The 22,323-nt window shown below is 38.7% G+C and overlaps 1 protein-coding gene across 2 annotated transcripts in view; it reads right to left on the bottom strand.

The window, feature by feature from the left end:
- Window positions 1–2,858: 2,858 nt before the first annotated feature.
- The window catches only part of ptprk (protein tyrosine phosphatase receptor type K), a 120,952-nt gene continuing 101,487 nt past the window's right edge, over window positions 2,859–22,323 (bottom strand). The window contains exons 22-38 of one of the 2 annotated variants that reach the window (XM_073492338.1): window positions 21,699–21,734; window positions 19,484–19,495; window positions 18,609–18,796; window positions 18,136–18,223; window positions 16,976–17,052; window positions 15,030–15,066; window positions 14,357–14,454; window positions 13,869–13,985; window positions 13,469–13,623; window positions 13,199–13,334; window positions 11,725–11,874; window positions 10,342–10,515; window positions 8,829–8,960; window positions 7,888–8,013; window positions 7,645–7,808; window positions 7,070–7,205; window positions 2,859–5,801 (exon numbers count right to left, since the gene is read on the bottom strand). In XM_073492338.1, coding sequence (XP_073348439.1) covers window positions 5,748–5,801; window positions 7,070–7,205; window positions 7,645–7,808; window positions 7,888–8,013; window positions 8,829–8,960; window positions 10,342–10,515; window positions 11,725–11,874; window positions 13,199–13,334; window positions 13,469–13,623; window positions 13,869–13,985; window positions 14,357–14,454; window positions 15,030–15,066; window positions 16,976–17,052; window positions 18,136–18,223; window positions 18,609–18,796; window positions 19,484–19,495; window positions 21,699–21,734 — 1,880 coding nt within the window. In that variant the 3' untranslated portion in view covers window positions 2,859–5,747. The remainder of the gene's footprint in view (window positions 5,802–7,069; window positions 7,206–7,644; window positions 7,809–7,887; window positions 8,014–8,828; window positions 8,961–10,341; window positions 10,516–11,724; window positions 11,875–13,198; window positions 13,335–13,468; window positions 13,624–13,868; window positions 13,986–14,356; window positions 14,455–15,029; window positions 15,067–16,975; window positions 17,053–18,135; window positions 18,224–18,608; window positions 18,797–19,483; window positions 19,496–21,698; window positions 21,735–22,323) is intronic. The other variant, XM_073492337.1, reaches the window with a different exon arrangement.

Genomic DNA, 22,323 nt, shown 5'->3' with positions numbered 1-22,323 from the left:
AAAGATAACATTGGGTTATTGAAGACTACATTATGGTTGCATGACTTCAGCGTCACCACAGCTAAACATCTTACTTTGCCATGCTATACACACTTTACTATAAATTGATCAATCAACAGCTTGTAAAGTTAGAAATAGTCGACCTGTAATGACTCTCCGTGTTCGGCGTCATGGCGTTTAATGTCCCAGACAACTTCTGTAGTCTCGTTTAGCCACTTGTTAGCAACCACAACCTTTTTTTAAAGACATAAACGCCTTTTAATCCAAGTATGGGGTATAACCTGATGCATTTTGTGTTGAAGAACAACATGTGAAAATCTCCTAAGCCTGTGTTACCCACGGACCTTATCTCAAGCAGCTAACCAAAAACCTATTCAGAAAACACATTAACTTTGTGTCAAGGGAACCGGAAGAGCAAAAATGCTAAATTGTTTCTGGGTTTTAGGACTCATTCCTGTTGCACTCTTTATCTTGTTGTGGTTGTGGTTTTACAAGGGAATTCTACTTTTTGGACGGGCACAGGGACTCGCTGTTTCCACCGTCCGTTAAAGGTATGGAAGGCAATTCTGGCGAAAGATAGTTGATTGTTGAGTGTCATTCCCAGGTCGTCAAATACTGAACGTTTGGGTTAGAATTTAGGGCCGAATACCGACCCAAAGCGTCAGTATTTGACTACCTGGGAATGAGACACGACAGTCAACTATCTTTCTCCAGAACCAGCCTTCCCTACCTTGAAATTCAAAGCTAAAGCCGAGCGACAGTTAGCTTAGCTTAGCCAGAAACTGAAAAGAGGAGAGAGCTAGTCCAACGTTAAAAAATAGACCAACATGAAAACTCAAATGGTCATTTTCGAACAAACTAACGAGACAGAACATGTTAATTAGGGAGTTTTAGGGACATGGGAAGGCTGACTTTGCAGGCTTGTTTCCATTTTTTTTGCTAAGTTAAGCTAACGGTTTTACGTACAGACGCGATGGTGGTATCAATCTTTTTATCTCTTCAAGGAAGCGAAGCATATTTTCCTTAATGTCAAATTATTCCTTTAAACAGGCAAACATTTGGCTTCGGTCACGTTTAAATGCTTACGTGTAACATTTCCTCATGCTTGATTTCCAAGTCGTATTATATTATTTAGGTTGATTTCACGTGTTGTTTTAGTTGAGACCTCAGTGCCCTCCGCAGTGTGATGGGCTTGAGTCAGTGTGGTATGCTGTCCACATTTGCGTGCTGCTGTACACCTGGGAGGAAAAAAAATGTTTCTATATCTGTGCCGTTGTTTCTGTTTGCGTGTTTTATGAGGGGAGAGAGCAGTCACAATTTTATTTGCCTTTGGTGGAGAAATGTCTTGTGTTGTGGCTGTGGGTAGAAATAACAGAAGGCCTCTTAAGGGTTTTTGAATGTGACATGAGAAAAATTTGATAGCATAAAAAAGGTTTGTGGTTAGCTTAAAACTATTTTGAATTGTTAGATATATCAATAATGAGGATAAATATAATGCCAAATATTCAGTATTTGTACAGAAATATACATATATAAATATATAATATATGCCTAATTTAAATGGAACTATTTTCCGCTCTTGACCATGTTTTTGTTGTTTAACATTACTTTGTCAAACATTATTTTATAAGATCTTCAGATAGCATGCAGGATAGTGAAAATGAATGTATTATTTAGTGTTTCATTGCTGTTCAGTATTACAGCATCCTACAGATCAGTTTGTGTTTGTAAGATTAATTTAAGCTGAATATTTCATTTCTAGATTTATCTATAAATGAACTGTAAACTTTCTTTTCTAAATGCAAGGTTTTGAAATGGTTTCAACAGTTTATATCATTTTATTATTTTCCTGCTTTTATCAATGTGGTTCAGTATATTTTGCCCTCTTCTATCAAGTACTGCTATCAACCATCTGTTGTAAATAATTATGCAAATTAAACTTTTTGAAGAAAACAGTACGGTTGTGAGAGAGCATTTTGATTTATGTCCTTAAGAACTGGGAGGTTTGGAGCAGTTGTATCACAAAGTTCACAAGTCATGTGGGATTTTAGCTCAAATGCCGGGTTATTTATGAGGAATTACTAAAAAGTGCTTTTTATCCTCATCTATGCAGGCAAAAGTAAATACAGATGCTTACTTACAGGCATTCCAAGTGAAGTTTCAGTAATATATTAGTCTAACTATGATGATTTACACAAATTAAGTGATCTTATTAGTTACTAAGAAAGACCACACTTCGGAGAGTAGGTTAGTGACACATTGTTCCTCTCGTATTTGTGTAGGAAAGTTTCCTGTCAGTGGAAATCAGTCAGACCTAACCTACTCTCTGTAGTGTGTTCCTTCATTTTCTGGAGGCATTTCTTCATCAGAAGTCATACGGTGTAGATATGTTGGGTTTTAGTGTGTTTCTCCCATTGACTTCAATACAACCGGCACCACAGTCTGGCCCCAAAGCCAGATTTAGTGACGGAATGACCCTTCCTTCTTTTGTAGGTTCCTAGGTAGCGGTGTCGCGATATACCAATATTGACAATCATGATATTTAAAAATCAAATATTGATACTGTGTCAATAAAAGACAGACGCTAATATCGTGTACTCAAGGAACACAGGACTGACGTAGGGAAACAAAACAGGTTTGGAGAACGGGGGAGACGAGGACTAAAATACACAGGGCGTGATAAATAATTAAACACAGGCGAGCAGGGAAAATGGTGGGGAAACAGACAAAGAGAGGAGGAAAACACATGGACCAAATATACAGGAAACTAATCAGGACAATTACAAGGGAGGGTAAAGAGCAGGAAGTAACGTGACACGAGATAATTGCAAGCTATCAACAGAACAGACGGCAACAGATTTAATTAAAGAAGTGGTCTTTATTACAGCAAAGAAGCCAAACATTACAGACAAGAATAATTATGAACCATGAATATCATTTCTGTACTCAGACTGGCCTCTCATCCAGACATCTGCTTCATTCACTACTCTTCAGGGCCATTACTTCAGATTTATTAAGGAGGAATTTTGGGCATCTTGACAGCATTTGCTCCTCGCTTTTCCCCCTTAAGTGTGTAGTTAAGAAGGTTCTTCACGTTCTGTAATGAATTTCTACTAAAACTCTTGTTCACTTTTCTCTCTCTGCATGCTATAGAGGTGGCCATCAGTTTTGTTCGACTAAAGACACTGAATGTTCTCTCCATTTTTTGGATCAGACCAGAAATCTGAAGAAAAAAAATAAAATCGATGTTCCACCAGCAGAATACAGCTCTGTATTCAGTGGAAACTATAATGCTATCTGTCAAAATTTGAAGTTGAGTTCTCTCGGAGTACAATCTCTGACTTTTTATCTACAGCAGAACTAAAGTTCTGACATTGCATCCATCATCTACGTCCCTACTGTTCACCCAACAATAGAGCCTTTAAGGGTACTCATGATAGTCTATGTACAATAACATCCGTAACAGTAGACCTGGGCTACTCTCGTTCCAACCATGTGGAACCTCTGACATTTTATTTACAATAAAGTTGTTTTTTTTTTAATCTGAATGCACAACAGAAACACATCTGGTAATCGGTAAAGCCTCACAAAGAATTCATGAAGCGCTGTGATTAATAAAACACACTGAGTCATGATCCAAAAGGTATTCAAAACATTGATCGTCCATGAGAACGCATTCAACAAAAGCCCTGGTTGCGATCTACGATGCTGCTAAAATGCTTGTATCAACAAGGAAATTCAAATGATTAGGCACAATAAATGTTTGTTTTTTTTGTTTCACAGTCCTGCATGTTTCACTCACTAAGCCTGTTTGCACCACCGAGTCCGTGTGTATTCAGGGGTAATAGTGAGCAGGATATGAGGATGAAGATAAACAGCTTATCCCGACTAAGACGTTAAGAGGGATAGGAGCTATTATCCAAAATACTCTGTGCATATTAATGCACTCATGTTCTACTGACCACAAACAGAGCAATGGGTTTCTTTACACAAATAAACCACGGTAACATCACAGAGTTTCATTAAGTGAAAACAAGACAATACTACTGAATTCCACCTAAATACTGAAAAACTACTTCTAATGCTTTAATATACAGCTGCTATCAGGGCTTCTTAAACTTCTCTTCATGGACACAAACTGAGCTGATGTTGCCTCTGACCTCAGGACCCAGTATGGGCTCGTTAAAATCACACCAACACTCTCAACACTCCAGAGGAAACAGCTCATTTTGTGTCCCGGCCCGCAGTTTAAGAATCGCTGGTGGTAGAGTAAACATGGAATGAAGAATGATTGTTCTTACAAGCAATGCAAGTAAACAAACAATAAATACAAACAATGTGCTTTATCCATATAGACATATTTACACAAAGTCTTTGGCTTATGAATAAACATCAGCTACAAAATAATAATAAAAACAAAAAGAAAAAAAAGTGTCGGCCGCCAGTGCACGAAAACAAACGAGGCCTGGGGTCAGTTCACTTCCAATTCTGTAATTCATCCAATCGTGAAGAGTTATTCATTCTCAGTCTTAAACCACAAATCTGTTTTTGTTTTTTGAAATAAAATATCCCACTTGTGAATCGGCTGAATTGAAAGTGCATTGGGCCCAGCCCTGAAACAAACATGATTATGCTAATGTCACATGGTTGAACAAAATCTTAAGTGTTCAATTTTTTTTTCCTTACAATTTAGGGTACAAAGAGACTTCAAAACTTCTATCCAGTAGATCAGTAAATGACGCAATGAAAGCAGAGAAAATCAACCCTGCAGAGAACATAAACGATGACACACATCACACGTTTTAGTGAAACTACACATTTTTCAAGTTGCCACTTCATGATATTAAAAAAAAAATGAAATCTAAAAGTAACACTCCCCATGTAAACTTTCTGTTTTTGTTCACTGCCACGCTACTTTATCTAATTAGCAAACTTATATTGACATTGAGGTTATTTTCTATTCTGCTGTCTGACAATCTGCTGCATGTAACCAATGTAAAATGGGTTCAAAGTGGCTTTTAAGTACTTAAATACATAATGATGTTCTGACTCAGAGTTCACTGAAATGACCAGAAAAATAACATGACGATGCTGCTGATGTATGGAGTAGAAAACAGAAGCATTCACAGAGTTTGGCCAGGCTGCAACTTTAAGTTTCTTGTTCATGTACAAAAGTACCGGCTGCAAATATTCAAACATCACCATGATGAGATGCCCAACACTGTTAACTTACTCTGAAATTAGCATGAGAGCAGGAATGCGGGGCCACTGAAAACTTGCAGTTATTCAAAAGCTGTGGTTGCATCTTGCAAACGGGAGAGGGCGACATCTACAGTGCACACTGAGTACTGCAGCTGAAACAGCGAGGCATCAAGTCCATGTGAGAGGGGCTGTGGTGAGACGCTAAACATTTAAATGGGGCCCGGAACATACAGGGGCCCGCTGGCACTCAAAAAGCTGTACAATAAGCGTAAAGGAGTAAAAGGAGTCTCCCCCCGTGCTGCGCCTCCAGCAGCTCCTCCTGTTCAAAGTCTGAATTTTTCCCTTTGTTTGGATACTTTACAACACTGTAGGAGGAGCCGGTTTCACTTGAGCCATTCGTAGGGACGCAAAATGGGTGCTACAGAACGGCCACCACAGAGGGGAGTCGGGACCAAGCCAAAGCGAAGGATCAAACACGCAGGAAGTGAACAGATGTTCTGCTCTTCTTCACCTCCTCCTCCTCCTCCTCTTCTTCTCTCCTTCGTTTAGGAGGACTCGATGAACTCCAGTGCCAGGTCGTAGCAGAACCGATACTGTTCCTGTAGACAAACACAGAAACATAAACTTAACTTCAAACCTCTGTGATCATCTTTTCATTTTTTGGCTTCTCTTTTTTTGTACTTTGCAAATATCACAACAAATCAAAGGACTTAATTATCTTCATCATTTCCTAAAAATATTGACTTTATCCTTAATTCATATTTAACAATGAAGTTAGTTTAGTTTAGTTGGATTTTACATGGCAGTGCTCCCAGCTACTTTTACAAACAATAAGGAGGTGTTGGATGTCCGCAGTCACAACATAAGAGCCAGTGTGCTGCAGCATAGTGGTGCTGAGGAAATTAATGTGCTACCTCCTTTGATTAAAATTCAAATCCTCCTGCATTTAAAGCAAGGACTATACAATGGCTGCTAGGTAAGTATTCATCACTTTCAAGGTAGCTTAACCAAAAACTCCCCCAAAGCCTTTTTTCACCACATTTAAATTGTTTTATAAATGCAATTGTGTAAAATAAAGCCAGACTTCCTTTATACCGACAGAAATCAATGTTTATTGCAACTTTGTTTATTTTGCCAGCTGTTCATATTCATTTTGATTGTAAGTTTTAATCACTTCTTGCTAGTTTTGATGCCAGGAGACAACAATCAGAAATGACGGCAGGATCAATTTTTTTCAAATATCAAAAGATTTTTCGTCTACATGAGTAACTGTGTTGATGAAAACAAAAAATCAAGTGTTTTTATGAGTATAATTCAATTCTACTTTCCTAAAATAGAGTTAGTGCCTTTTAGATCAAGGTGTAACCTCGGCCTCTACTATCTTGGTTAGCTTCTCAAGCTGCCAGAGATTGAAAATCCACATAATTTCCGACCGGTTTCTGTGCTGGCTGCAAATTCTCGTGAAGAGTCGTTAACCTGAACCTCCACAGCAATTTACAATTCAGCTTACTGCTGAAAATCCCAATTCTGCAGTGTCATAATATGTTTTTAGAATCTACCTTCTTCTTCACTGGTGTCTGCATCCTAAACTTCTCTTTCATGACATGATTTTTCTTTTGCTGTGCTGGTGTTTGCTTTTATACTTTTAACCCTGTCTGCTTTCTGAAAAGGTTTTATCAATTGTTTAGTTTAATGATGATTCAGTTTTTGTTCTTAGCAATTATGTTACTAATATGCAGGCTAATGAACAAATATGTGTCCCTTAATATAAAATGTCACATTTGTATCTTTCTAAATATATTTGAATGCAGTCAACACACCAAACCAAACATCTGTCCCTCTCACTCTCTCTGTGTCTGTAACTCACCGGAGTATCCACCATGTTGGGTTTGCTGTTCCTCAAAGTCTTCACGGCGTGGAAAACATCCACCACACTCTGTCTCTTAGCCATCTCACACACGATGCTGCTGGCACAGAAAACTCCGCTACGCCCACCTCCATTTCTGTTAACACAAAGACAGCAACACAGAGATATGTGACAAAAAGCACAATTTAATATTTCATTTGAGGTTTAATCTCTCATAGTGTCGAAGCCACTGATTTTGGCAAAGTTTGTTCATCGCCAGCCACAAAAGACCTTATGTTAAGGAAATGTGTCAGTCCGAGTGAGTTAACACTTTTTAAATTAATCAACCAATGGTGCTAAGTGGTACAGTATTACCCCCCAATTCTCAAGTGGATATCAGCTCTTATTAAACAAAAGCAAAATACAAATTTGGCAACCTTTTTTTTTAATTCCCTTCATCTTCGCTTAAACAAACAAATTTAAAATGATATTTTGTTTTATAAAAGTAAGATGAATGCTCTTCCTCTAATATCTGCTGCTTTTCATACACGCTTGCTAAAATGAAGAGGGAGATAGAAAAGTATCTGTGAACTCACAGGCAGTGGACGATGGTTCTTCCCTCTCCCTCCTCTCCCTCACGCTGCCACTGGTCCACCTGCAGGATCAGTTTGAGGAAGGAGCGTTTGGAGGCGGGGACTTCTCTATGCCCCGCCCACCCCAGGTACTGGAACTGACGAACCATCAGGTAGCCCTCCTGAGGCTGAGACAACAAACAACACGCACATTTAGACCAAATTCCCAACCACAGAAACATATCAACACAGCGTGAATGTACTGACCCTGGTGAGGTTGCAGACTCTGAAGAGTCTACTGATGACATCACAGTCCATCGAGCAGGACATACATTCCACCTGGACCGGACCGTAACGCAACATGCCCTCCTCTGGCCAGTACTGGGGACAACCCTGAGTACAACAGATACAGTATTTACATACAGTACATGTGCAGAAAAACACACTTTAAGAGAGGCAGAGAGAGAAACATCAGTGAAAAATCCAAAGTTTTAATCATTTTTCTTCCTTGTAGACAGTTACGTTGTATTCTGTTCATAAATGCTCACTAGACTGACATTTTAAGCTGATACAAGCCTTTTAATACAAATTTGCAGTAACTGCCAGACAGGATTATCTTCAGTTTAATTAGATTTGACCACAGAAATCATTCCAGTTAGATGTGCAAGAGTTTTGAGGTCTTTTTACTTTAATGGCACGGTGTAAAACTTTAAAACATGCAATAAATCATACATTTTGGCTTTATTAAAGATGACACTTGCAACAGTATCTGTTTTTAATTGTTTTATGTATCTAAAGCTATGTTCAGTCTGCAGGCAAATCAGTTTCTCATGTCAGATTGGATGTTTTTGTCCAGAAATCACCATCCTATCTGCACGAGTTGCTGTGGTAACAACGTAGGTGTCGGTCACCTCATGAAAGCATGAGAAACGGAGATCCATCATCTCCCTCTCTAAACAATAACGCTGTCAAGTCACAGAGCAGACGATTTATGAGGGCATGAGCGAACACAGACTGTTCTCTGTGTGTATGTTTATAGGATAATAAAGGTATTAAAAGTTACTATATTTATTGATGCTGAAGCGTTTTAAAAATATATATATATATCCAGAATATCATCCTCTCAGAAGCTAGGAAAAACACCTTCAGATCTTTGACATTATAAAATGATTCAGTGCTGATAATAAGGCAAACGAAAAGTGAGTTACCTGAGCCAGGTCGATCTCATTCAGCATCACCAAACTGGTACATCCATAGTCGTAAACCAGACGCCAAAAATCTTTGACGGTGTTAGGCAAAGGATGCTGGGTAACGATGAACGCAGCAGGCTGTCTGTAGCTCTGCAGGAAACAAAGAAGACAAACGTTACCTCAGTGGTGCCATTTTGTCTACAAATGTATCAATTAACTTTATTACATCTTTCTTTCTCTCTTTCAAACATACGCACACATCGAAACACAAACAGGAGAACGGAGTGGGACAATTTGTGGGGCAGCAAGCAACACAGGTGATGTTTGGTCACATGATCATGCAGTGGATTCAATGTGAGGGTGAGGAGCATGCATGGCATTTACAAACACACTGCACGTACAGTAGATCTACGTTTATATCTAATGGGCTCAGTTAACTTCATGTTCAGTTCAAGTTCACATTAAAAAGTCTCTGAATTTGTCACAGAATAAAAGAGAAATCGATCAGGAATCTCACAGTTTTTATCCAAACATGAACTGAACTGAGAGTGAACTGAGCCGGACTCATCCTGAATGACAATGTGCAGCCGGATGTGTGACATGGGCGTGAATGACTTGTAAACATGAGGAGACTAATGTGAGGGGTGTTCAGGTTCAGGATTTTAGGGTGTAAATGGGTTCGCTAAACATAAACCTGGTGGCAGAACGACACTGAAGCCATGAAACAAATCCAGTATTGGAGATTTGAAGTGAAATCCCATTACCTGGAACTCTTCTGACAGCTTGGTTAGAGAGAGGCCAAAGGTAAGTGACTAAACTTGGACTCAAATTGGACTGAATTTCAGAAATTTTTACAGCAGTTTTGTCCTCCAACAGCTTTGTTGGAGAGAAGCCAGGTTTCTTTACACACCATGCATGTATTACAAACTCACATACTGCATCTAAAGCCCACCCCGTACTGTCTTCCCCTGTCTAATCTATGAAAACAAAACATAAACTGTAATAAAACCTGACAATGACCAGATATTTCTATCTTACCTTAAATTTCTACCTGATTTATGACTTTTGTTAAACTCATGGTACATGGGCAGCATGTTGAGTCAGTGTCAACTGTTGCCAATGTAAATGACTTCCTGCAACAATGAGGCTGTAACAGATTGGGTGGTGGCCAGAGAAGCTAGCGGTCTTTTCAGAACCTGGATTTGTCTCTAGCCTTCTGCTGCTAAAACCACAAACACAGCATCACACAAACGGGGAGGGGAGTCTGTGTGTGTGAGTGTGTGTTGTCAGTATAAATCATGTTCTTAAATATTTGAATGTACATGTCTCTCTTAAAATCTCTTTAAAGTGTGTATCATTTTCAACAAGTATGTGATTGCAGTTTGGGACAACAGGCATTGTATTTTTTTTCTCTTTAACTTTCTATGTCTTCACATCAAAAACGTGTCAAATGTCCCAAACTACTCTTGCTTGATGTGTTGAAAATAACACATCCTTACTGTAAGAGTGTGTGAGCGTGTTATAGACTTACATCCATCAGAGCGGCGTTGATGTAGTTGCTGCTTTCTCCGTCTATTGTGATGAGGAAGGGAAGGCATCTGTCAGGAGGAAGGCCATCCATAAAGCGGTTCTTATCTTGGTTTCTAGGCAACAATGCGATGCTGCAGTCCTCAGGCTGAGGCTGAGGAGTCACCGAGTTTAATGTCTGGACAAAGAGGGAGATTTATATCGTGTAAGTTAGAGTTTCTGAAGTTGGTCCCACTGTGACAGAAATATCTCTTTTTTTCATGTTATTCCACAAATCGCCAAATGTTGCAAGAAATAGAGAAAAGCAAAGAAAGAAGATGACTGTCAGCAGATAAACTATCACCAAATGTAACAGAAACCTTGTTCACAAGAAAACCACAGAAGGCACCTTTAAGTTTAGCTGAACAGATCTGGCTTTAAACGTGGCAGTAAATGTAAAAATTGTACCTATGAAGTTGTTTTGAGTTGTTTCTGACTGTTATTTCTGGGGTGAAGCTCAAGAATAAAGTCTAATTTTAGGGTTGAGAATTTAAGAAAGGCCAGGGGCCTCGTTTATAAAAGGGACTTACAATCAATTTTGAACTTTAGCATGTCTTAAACAGAAAACCACATGTACGTAGTCATTTATAAAAGCTTACTTTGACTTAAAAATGATCTTATCTCTACGCAAATTCTTGACTTTATAGGGGTATTACAGTGGTGAACTTGAAAGTTTCATGAAAATATAGAACGGTGACACTCCAAAGGAGCATGTGTGGCTTTTTTGTTTCTCAATCCAATATTAAGTCCACAGAAAAATACATCTGGTCTGGCTTCAGACTCCTCTAACACTGCTGTGATCGTCTGCCAAAAAGTTTGATTTTCTCTTGTGGTCCATCTCGATTCCTGAAATGTATTGATCACAGGTGTGTCAGCTACAAATTGGATTCTTAGAACCGTCTTAAGAAAGGTTTTTTATGTTCAGCATCTTTATGAATCGAACTTAAGCACACTGTTGGAAATTATCTTAAGTTCAAGTATGAATCCAAGAACATTTTTTATAAACAAGGCCCCAGGATTTGATTCAGATACTGATCATTTTACCAAAACGTGGCTAAATCTACATCTTAGATGCTGCAGGATCATTCAGATACTTTGCAATAAACTTTGTCGAAGCTAGCATTTGCAAAATAATGAGCATATGGATGAACAGCAGAGAAAAGGATTATGCTGCAGGAGTGGGGTTTCTATCGACGTTCTGATACTGGTTTTGAGCTGTAAAAACTCAGCTTCTAAACCCATTGTAACCGACTGCAGCCTATGCTCTTATTGACATAAAAAAACATAAACTTCTTACAGTCACATTGTGAAAAGGGACAGTTAAAGTACAGATGACAGACATGTTTACCTGGAACTCGTCCTTCAGGTGTGACGAGTTGGTCTGCGAGTCGATGCGGATCAGCTCATAAAAAGCAGCTTTGAACTCGCACACTGGTATGGCTGTTTCTCCACATAGACAAGCCTCTAGAATGGCATCGTGGATGAATATGTACTGCTCCTGAAGACGAATAATTCAAGACATTCATGTCATCCTACGCACACACATCTTTTTCACTTTTATATAAAACCATTGGCTGAAAGTAAAACACACAAAGCTTGTCACATGGATAACACAAACAGCTGTGAGCATGCTGACTGACAGCGTGAGTGAGTGGTGACTGATGGGAGATGGAGATATGAGTGAGACGAGATGACGACTGTCGAGTTTTGGTTTACTTCACCTCAGGAAGTTGTATTTTTGTGTCTTTGGATCAAGCAAATGACTGCAGCTTCAATTCAATGAACAGACAGAGAGTGAATTGAAGGCTGTTGTGGGGAATGAATGTGAGTGTTTATCTTTCGGTTTCATGTGAAGAGTCATTGAACTTATTTTCTGATATTTACATTTGGCTTATATTGTATTTTTTCATCTTATTTCAATGATACTGAGTGATATTAAGTTGTTGTTGAAGACCAGCAACCACTCTGTGGAAGCAAATGCCGTTCCAAATAAAGAATAAAGATTGAACAAACAGCAACAAACAGAAAGAGCGGGCATTAAGTTCTTCTTTGGGTGTTTCTGCTTGGATGCGTCTGAATGTTAATAATGCATATTTATTTTTAAATTCTGTACAATATTAACTTTTCAGGTCCCTCAGTTTCAGAATGACCTGCTGGAGAAATCAAGGAAGCTAATGCATTGTTTTATTTTCAGTCACTTTTAAACTTTTACTATTTTAGACTTGATTTTATTGTTTGTTTCTTTTGTTATTTTGTGTTTTATTATCCTTTGTTTCATTTTATCATGATATTTGATTAATTATTGCTTATTGTGTTTTTTAAATTGTATGTAAAGTGCATTGTAACTTGTTTTGAAAAGGGTCAGATGAATAAAGGTATTATCATTAACTAACCCGATGTACATACTTCACAGAGTTTACAGAAAATGCTAAAACAGAAAGTTACTTCCCTGCTTGGTTTGTATCAGTATCTGTGTGTGCTTGAACGTTTCTTAATTCAGTGTGTTTACTGGGGACCTCCAGTGGGGGATGGAGGTACTTCATTCATGAACATACTAACTGTAATTCTTCATCCTACCATTGAGTGGCTCCAAAGTCAGATATTAAGCTGCTTTAAATAAATAACAAGATGACTTTCGTTCTGTTACCAATACATACTTATCATTTACTGTGTATATGAAGTGAGATGACATGTTTATGGATGGATGGCAGATAGATGTAGTCACTTCAGCCGCACCATGCTGAAGGCTGATTCTTCTGGTGAGGTTTTACTGAGCAGATTCTAAGATGAGGATGCAGATGGAGGATGGGTAATGCAGTCACCTCAGTCTGTACCATGTTGATCCTTCTGGAGCGAAGAGCCTTCACACAGTTGTAGATGTCGACCACTCCTTCTCTCTCCGCCATGTCCAACATGATGTCGATAACTATGAAACAGCCTGTACGACCCGCTCCAGCACTGCAGACAGAAACACAGACGGTGAGAAATCAATCTTTATGTCTATAATTGATTATGAATATGCATGTATATATATGTATATTATATTTGTGGTAGACTACATAAAGTATATAATGATTTGCATGTATTTATACCTGCAGTGGACCACAATGGGCCCAGCAGAGGGTGGATTGGAGATTTTAACTCTGCGGATGAAGGAGAGTAGTCCCGTGGCGTGATATGGGACTCCGTGATCGGGCCAGCCTGTGAAGTGGAACTGCTTGACTTCCCGCACCTCGTTGAAACCACGCTGAGTGAAGACAAAAGGGATTTTTAGGTTACATTTCACTGTGCCTCTAGGGTTTATATTTGACTATGTCACTGAATATAAATAAAAATTATTAATCGATAATGAGTAATCAGTGAGAATCTGCAACTAGACAAGTTGATATTAACTTTTTTAAATGTATTTTTTGTAAATGATGAGGAAACATAAAATAAATGCAACACAACACAATGACGCTACCATAACGTCAGCTAAAAAACATCACTCACCCTCTCCAGTGTGAATGTGCGAACCACATATTCAGCCAAAGGTTCAACCTCCACAAAAGTCACTTTGAAGTCTCCGTACACCTCGGCATCATCGGGCCAATACTTATAGCACTTAACCTGTTAAATAAAAGACCAGCATCTGATGAATAAAACATGTTCAAAGACCTGGATCAAGTGGCAGATATGACATCTTACGTAATAGAAAACAATGTAAAATAAAGCCCTAAAAATGGCCGACTTCACCAATAAAACAGAGGAGAACAACAGAGACAGGGCCACTTCATTTTTCTTTCCATTTTCTTTTCATCACTACAAGTTCAACATCAACACTCCCAAACACTAAAACACTTGAAGAATATATTTCTGGCAGTAATGTCAAAGCTAATTAATAATGCTGATGATTTCTGAATTGTAATAAAAAAAAACTGGTGATCCACTTTTCAAATGGCTTCACTAAACTATGAAATGGAAATAAAAGAGCAACGTACCCTCCCGACCTCCACCAGATTGGTTACCATGACGATGCAGGCTGACTGTTCCTGCCACACCATCCTCCAGAAGTCATACACCGTCTCATGAACAGGACCTACACAAAACACACACTCAGTACTTTGCAGGGGGGCAAGTAACTAATTACAACTACTTAAATTGATGTAATTAAGTCATTTTTTCAGTACCTGTGAGTATTTTTTTCAAGTCTGTAATTTTACTCATACTCTGCATTACACCATGTAATCTACTTAGTTACTTTTAAAATCACAATTGAGTACTGAGTACAATTTGAATTAATATCTAAACCTTTCATCTGTATTTTTGAAGTCATTAAGGCTCATCAATCACAAATGGATCGATGAAAACCCTGATATACAGACAAAACACACAAAACTCTACAGCAGGTGCGTAATTTGCAGAAACAAAAACCCCTTTGATTGAGCGCCTGCTATTGATAATGCATTAAACACCAATGGCTAAAAAGTAACTATTACTCTGAGTAGCATTTGAGAAGAATACTTCTTACTTTAACTTAAATATTATCTTCATACCAGCAGTTTTTCTTGTAATTCAGTAATATTTCAGTAATGTAACTGTACTCTTTCCACCACTGGTGCTTTGTATGAACATGACAACATTTGTGAGGAAAACAGTGTGACAGTATCTTACCTTGAGTAGCAATGTAGTGACTCGGTCTCTGGTAGCCCTGAAAACACAACACACAACATAAACAACTCAATAAAATGCATAAAAACTGTTTGATCACTTTCTAAAATGGAGAAAAATCTCACAAGTCGTGGCGCTGACAGTGCAACAATAACATTGTGGAGCATTGCCAAGAAGTTTGACAACTTAATTGTTACTTTTGGTCTACGTGTTAAGTTGCACTGAATATTATTTGTATTAAAGGATTAGAAAAAGTTGGTCATCTCATAACGGTGATGTGACGTGGGAGAACTTTTACTCTTTTATACTCGTACCTGAAATTTCTCAATATCAAAACTAAACTTCAAAATGATGCCGAAAGTAAGGCCTTGCTTTCAGGTGCAAATAAGCTACGACAACCACTGATTAGGATTTCCAAAATCAGGTACTGCGCATAAGGAATTGTACAGCACATAGTTGGATGTAAGGTGGTGGACAGGCAAGACGGAGTGAAATCTTTCATGCAGCAGAGACCCCAGCAACTCAAAATGTGCAGAACGTGTGTAAATGGGTGAATAAAGGTGTAAAGGTTGAGGGGCATGAATGAAAGAATCCACAGTGATACTTACATCCCTGTACAGCCAAATCTACAGCCCAAGCCACAGGCAGAAAGAACGAGTGTAAGAAAGAAAGAAAGAAAGAAAGAAAGAAAGAAAGAAAGCACAACAATGTCAGTGAGTGTCAATCAGAGAAAAGAAAAGTTGCATTGACATAATGGGAGTGTGAACAGGACATGCAGAAAATAAAACATGATCTAAAACTTAGACTGAACAGAAAGGACACTTCCTGATGTCTCCAACTAATTGTAGAGACTAGCTACTCCCGGGAGTGTCCACTCTATTCATTCTATTTCTAGTTTAATGTGAGTGGTAGCATGCATGTGACAGTTTTAAAAAAGCACAATGTGTGAGACTAACATGCAGTTTATTGTTGTGAAGGTGACAGCAGAGTGGAGAGGCGGAGATGGAAAAACAGACGAATGGATGGATGGATGATAGATGTGTATTTAGATGGAGCGAACGAGCGGACAAATAACAGAAATACAAGCGATGGAAGATGGCAAATGAACGGTGTATTCATAAAATGGATAAAGGGGTGACTGGACCCCTAAAAAGAGGAATGGACTGAAGGGTAAAGGTAGTGACTTATTCACTTTCTTCCCTAGAGTTAGATGTCCGTACAATAACACAAAGCTAGCACCAGCAGCTGGTTAGCTTAGCTTAGCATAAAGACTAAAGAGCTAGCCATCCTCTATCCAAAGGTAACACATCTGCCCCAAAAGCACAAAAGAAAAGCAAATATTCCTCAAAATGTCAACATATTTAATTAAAATGGAGTCATAGTATTAAGATATAACATCTCTCTTTGTACAGCTCTCAGCATTAAGACTGAGTAAATCCTGCTAAATCCAAATGATGACAGAAGAACCTACTGGTATATTTAAAGGAGACCTTTAATGCTTTTTTTTCAGTTTTTCCCCTTTCCTTCAGTATTTTAAATATCTTCTTGTGCATGTAAAAGATCTTGAAAGTTAAAAAGGTCGAAGGGCTTAAAGAGGCAGGAGCTAAAATTGGACGGCATGAGAAAACTGATTGATGACTCTGAAAATGAGCATCATCTGTCTCCTTTATTGTAACTCACATAGACCACTTTAAAACTGTCTGTATCAGGAAACTATGATATATTCAGAATGCATGCACACATGAAGACACGGATAGAAGGACAGCACTGGTGAAAAGACACATGTACTGTATGTATGATGTGTTTTTCGTGGCTGGATGCTTAAAAATGACACGATGGATGACTGGTAGACGCAATAAAGGTATAGAGGCCTGACATACGAGCGAGGGAGTGTGGTTTCGTTGGTTTCGTTGGGAGCCAATAGTAGCATTCGATGCGTTTCCACTTACATCGATGTAGTTGGCGTTGATGTAGTCGGAGGAGGGGTCGTCTTCTATGGGCTGGAGGATAACCCTTGAGTGGTCATCTAGAAAAATACACACGATAACAGTGTTGGAGAGAGCAACAGAGAGAGATAGAAACATAGAGAAAGAGAAAACAGACAGAATATTTGTTTAAGGGCAGAACATGAGTTTATGTATTTTGTGTGATGGGATCAAACCACCCACCCATATAGTCCTGATAAGGCAGATTAAATGCCTTTTTGGCTGTTAAGCTATTAATAAATAATACCTACATGTTTTTTCAAGGGTTTTTGTTGCTTTTTTGTGATGAATATTTAATATAACAGACAAAAGACTAAATGTTCAAGCCAGGTATTCAGGGGATTTAAGAGAAAATGTGTAAAGCATTTATCTCAACTGAAAAACAGACACTACATTCAGGGAAAAATAGTTTAAGTATTAAACTATCTAAGGCTCTGTAGAGACTTCAACTTTCTGCTCTACTGTCATCAGTAGTTCTTGCTTTAACACTGTGTGCTCGGCATGTGATGATATAAAAAACTTCATGTCACGATTACATCCTTTCTGGTGAAAAACAATGACATAATCTCAAATAACAGAATCATAAATCAAAAGGTATCAGGCATAAATAAAGACTAATCTAATCTAAAAATCACCACCATCAATTTAGTAGGAGTACAGAACAGATCATAGTCCTTTAAATGTAGGTTCTCTTGGAGGTTTTGTGCCCTGTGCCCTGTGACCAGTTGATTAGTTAGTTTATTGACAAATACAAGCATATGGTCCAAACTATAATCTACACACATAATATATGATATATAACATGCAACATATAATTGTCAACAGATGAATAAAATATTGCAACAACATGGTCATGTTCCAACATTTTTAAGCAGGTATGCTACCAAGACTCTTTTCTGTGATGATTTGAGTTGATTTTACTCTGAGAACACATCAGTGCTCAGTGAAGTGATTGTGCTTTTGCACCTTGAAGTGTCTCACAAAGTCTCACAAGAGCCAAATCAGTACACATCCCTAAAAAAAATACATATTAGTTGTATGTATTTGTTCTGTCTTGTCTTCCTCCTGTAAAGCAGGTTGTAACTTCTGGTTTGGACATACATAAATGAAACGTGCTTGCTTACATGCTATGATGTTCCCATAGCGGTTCTTGGTGCGGTTCTGCTCCTTTTTGGCGACATCCCAGGAGGCCGACTGGCCCTCGAAGAAGCTCTGTATCACCAACAACAGACGAAACAATAAGAAGAAAATTACACTTCATGGATCCTAAACGATCATATTCCAGCTGGATGACTCGGAGCAGAAAAAAGTGGTTTCATTTCATGGTTACATGAGCGGTGATGTTTATAGATACAAACATGTGCATCATAAAAAAGGATTGTAGCTCTTTAACAGTTTAGTCAATAAGGCAGAAAATACTTTCAAATTAAGAGGCAATTCAGCCCTTGTAGTCATTTTATCATTTTAATGTAAAGCCCTAACATTGATTTTTATAATATGCTGTTGTTCTCTATATCAAAAACATCATTACAAACAACTTCATCATGGCGGGTCCTTCCACTAGTGGTAATAAAAGTACAGCTACTATTATTCTTACTTCATACTCCTCCTTGAAGCCGTAGCTGTCGGATGTTTTCATCAGGTTGATGTGCTGCAGGAGGTCGGCCACTCTGATGGCGGGGTGGAGCTGTCCAGTCTGATACGGAGACTCAGTTCCTTCACAGTGATACCGAGGAACATCCAGAAGTCTGCTGTTCTCTGCTGCAGAGCCACTGTGGTTCTCGTCTGCAAGAGGAGGAAATTACTCATCAGTTAAATCGTTAATTAACCACAATTTGCATTGCGATTACAGCAGTGTTTTATACTGTCTGGGGTAAAAAAAAAAGGAAGTAAAAGTGATGGTTTAAGGAATTAATCATTTAGTTAAAAGATTTCCAAAGCTTCGTTAGTTAAGGTGGGTTAGATAAAATCAAGCACATTCACTGATTACAGGCTTGAAAAGAATGTATTACTTAAACCTTTAGAAAACAACAAAAGTCAGTCATTGATATGTTCTTATTTACAAACCATTCTTGACAAACCTCATATTGACTTATATTCTCTTTTTAACTTGACATTTCGAAATCATAATCTTTGTTCTCTGGATATTTTCTGATTTGTTTTCCTTAAGTCTTAACTGAATCGGGAAAGAGATCTTTTAGGTTTTCTGCACCTACTGCATGGAACAATTTACACACAGATCTTAAAAAATCAACATATTGTATCACTGAACGATTTAAAAGTTTTATCTGATCATTTTAATGTCTCTCTAATCTATGTTGTTTTCCAGTTATTTTTACTGCTGAAACTCTGTGTGGCTGCAGGTCTTTGTTGCACAAGAGATCCTTGATCTCAGTGTCACTAACCTGGTTAAATATAGGCTATAAAAGAAAACAACCCATGAGTCACATTGTTCTCTCTGTCCACACTCACCTGTGATTGGAACTACATGTCAAAGCAGCAGAAAAAGAAAAGCAAAGAGGTTTAGTCAGACTGCAGGAGAAGAGGATTTGTTAGGAAGACTCTAAACATGATCTACAAAGACCTCAAAGGTTTATACATTGATGATGATACAGACAAATAGTAGACGATCTCACAAAACAATGGAGCACCAAGAAATTATAGTACACACCAAGTGAATTCTGTCACAAAAAAACATCTGCAGCAACATTCAACCATAAATAGCCTTAAGTCGGTGCCAACGGGAGCTCCTTTCTCCCACAGAAAACACTGCTCCTGAAACGCCCCGTCAGTAGTCCTGCTTTCAATTCCATGACTTCCTGACATCGCTACCTCACCATGTCAAACATTTGCACAATCTTTGCCTATATTCACAGTAGCTGGAACTAACTGGAAGCTGAAAACATGTAAGAGCAGACCGGTGACTCAGGCATGTGTGAGCTGACCAATCAGAGGAGACTGGATATTTGGGAGGGGGCCTTAAAGAGACAGGAGCTTAAACAGAGTGTTTCACACAGCACTGGACAGTGTGAGAAAACAGATGGGGTTTTGATCATAAAAGCATGTAAACCTACTCTGGCAGTAACCCAGAATAAAATTATCAACCTGAAAATGAGCAGAATATGTCTCCTGTGAGATTCTCAACACCTGGATCTGCAGTATATGATCCATCTGTTCGTCAATTTGAGAAATAAAACAATATATTTAAAACACAGATGAGCAATCATCTGCTATACAGTGCAGACAGGCTGTGATTATAGCTTCTATAATGTAATTAAAAAGCCAGATAGTTATGGGGTCAAATTGCTGCGGATCTTCCAGGTGAACGTGTCTGTGCGGTGGGTGATAATGTGAGCTGGCAGGAGTAATGCACAGACTGACAGGTTGTATAATGGAGAAGCCCGGTGTTGCAGCACAACCGACTGATTTCATCCTCACCACTGTTTATTAACTGACACTGTTTATTTCATCCGGCCGATGCTTCTCTCTGCTCTGAGGACATGTTAGCTCATTACTGACTGTTAAAGGTTTGTTAAGCCCTCGTCAGGCCAATTAACAGCAAACCTGACCCGACAGTGCCTCTTAATTCGCTACTTCCTGCTACTTCTTCCCACTCTGTGATGTGATTGGCCAAGACAGATTGTAACTGCAGCCTTCACTCCATATTAGAGGCAATGGAACAGTTAATTAACACAGTTTGGTGGCGTTGTGGATTGTGGAGCCCTTAAGGGTATGTTGGAGCTCTACATCATGCGGCAGTGTCAAACTAAAGATAAACACAGTGCGGTTCCACACGGGAGCTGGAGTAACTTCCAACTTGGCAAAAACTACAGCTTTCACAGTTCAGACTGGGGCATCAGTAACAAAACAAGGCTGGGGACCGACACAGATGGTAGATAGATCCAATGCACAGAAAACTTCCACAGGGCTACAGGCACTAAGCTGTTCATTGTCACTCGATGTCACAGATTTAATCAGCAGTCGTTTTTGCAGTGGCAATGTGACAAATTGTCTTCCTGCTTTTATGCATCAGTTGCTGTCGTTTTTGGGACAGGAAATGGCATGCCTTAAAACAACTCAAAACTGTGGAAATAATGAGGTCTCTAAGGGAGAATGATGGCAATTACTGTGAATATCAATAACTCCCAGCAGGGAACAGAAAACGTGGCTGGGATTGGGAGTGATTGAACCTGAGGAAAACACAGCACGACAGATGAAGGGCTTGGCTGTTGGAGTTTTTAGTACCGGCCGTGTTTTACACAAAGAGTTGGCACAAGGTGCCAGAGAAATACACATCTTTAGATTGCCTTTGAACCAAATCCAGACTTTAATTTTTTATTTTTGTTGTATTTCTCTGTAAATATACTCATTTCAGTGCTTTTCACTGCTTGTTGATTTGATAGGTCCCTATCTGTGATAATGCTAGAGACTTTTATTAAACATCTTGCACAAAATGCAGAAAAGAGGCAACTCTTGGTACCAAAACTTCCATCAACCCACTGAAGTCAAAGTCCATCACACTGCAGGATACAATGGGAACGTCTAACACAAAATGGGGACCTTTTTAATGACACACAGGGATATTAAAGACAGGGCTGCAAACACAGGGGCTTGGGGATGATGATGGGTGATCAATAAAGGGAGCTGGTGGTAAATGCGACATATCCAACCGTGCCATAATTCTCACCTAGCACAGCAGTAGGAACCAGAGGATCGTTGGGCACTGCAGGGAGGAAACGGTGAGGAAATTCTCTAAATTTCATTGTTAATCAAACAAAAATGACGAGCTGACAATGATTGGTGAGCATTCGGTCAATACTGAATATCTGACACAGAATCAATACTCATTTTCTTCTGTAGCAATACACCAGTCCCAGCTGCACTTTGTCCCTCTTCCTGAGTTGTCATTCACACATTATACGAATGTTTCTAATAGTATGAAATGTAATGTTTACTGTAGTCTTTCTGCTGTTCTCTGCTACTAGCCATGAAAAGCTATATATCACTGTCATGTCATGGCCTTTCATATATCTATCTTTTAATAAAAATCTAAAATTTCCTTCCCTCAGTGTTAAAAAATAGTAAATAGTATCAGATATCCATATTTTTCAAGGTATTGTATCGAAGTTAGAAATTTCAGTATCATGACAACGCTACAACAGGGTCTCCAGTCATGACTTGAACATGAGTGAAAAAAGTTACATCTTAAGCTTCATCGATCTTTGTTCAATGTGGAGACAGAAATCATTTATATCGATCAACAATTCTTTAGTTCGCATATCAAACAAGTGCCCTCTCTACACTATTTCTTT

This window comes from Pagrus major, chromosome 22 (genome assembly GCF_040436345.1).
Source record: "Pagrus major chromosome 22, Pma_NU_1.0".
NCBI lineage: Eukaryota > Metazoa > Chordata > Actinopteri > Spariformes > Sparidae > Pagrus > Pagrus major.
Note: the sequence above shows the minus strand (reverse complement) of the source record. Positions and strands in the feature narration are given on the sequence as shown.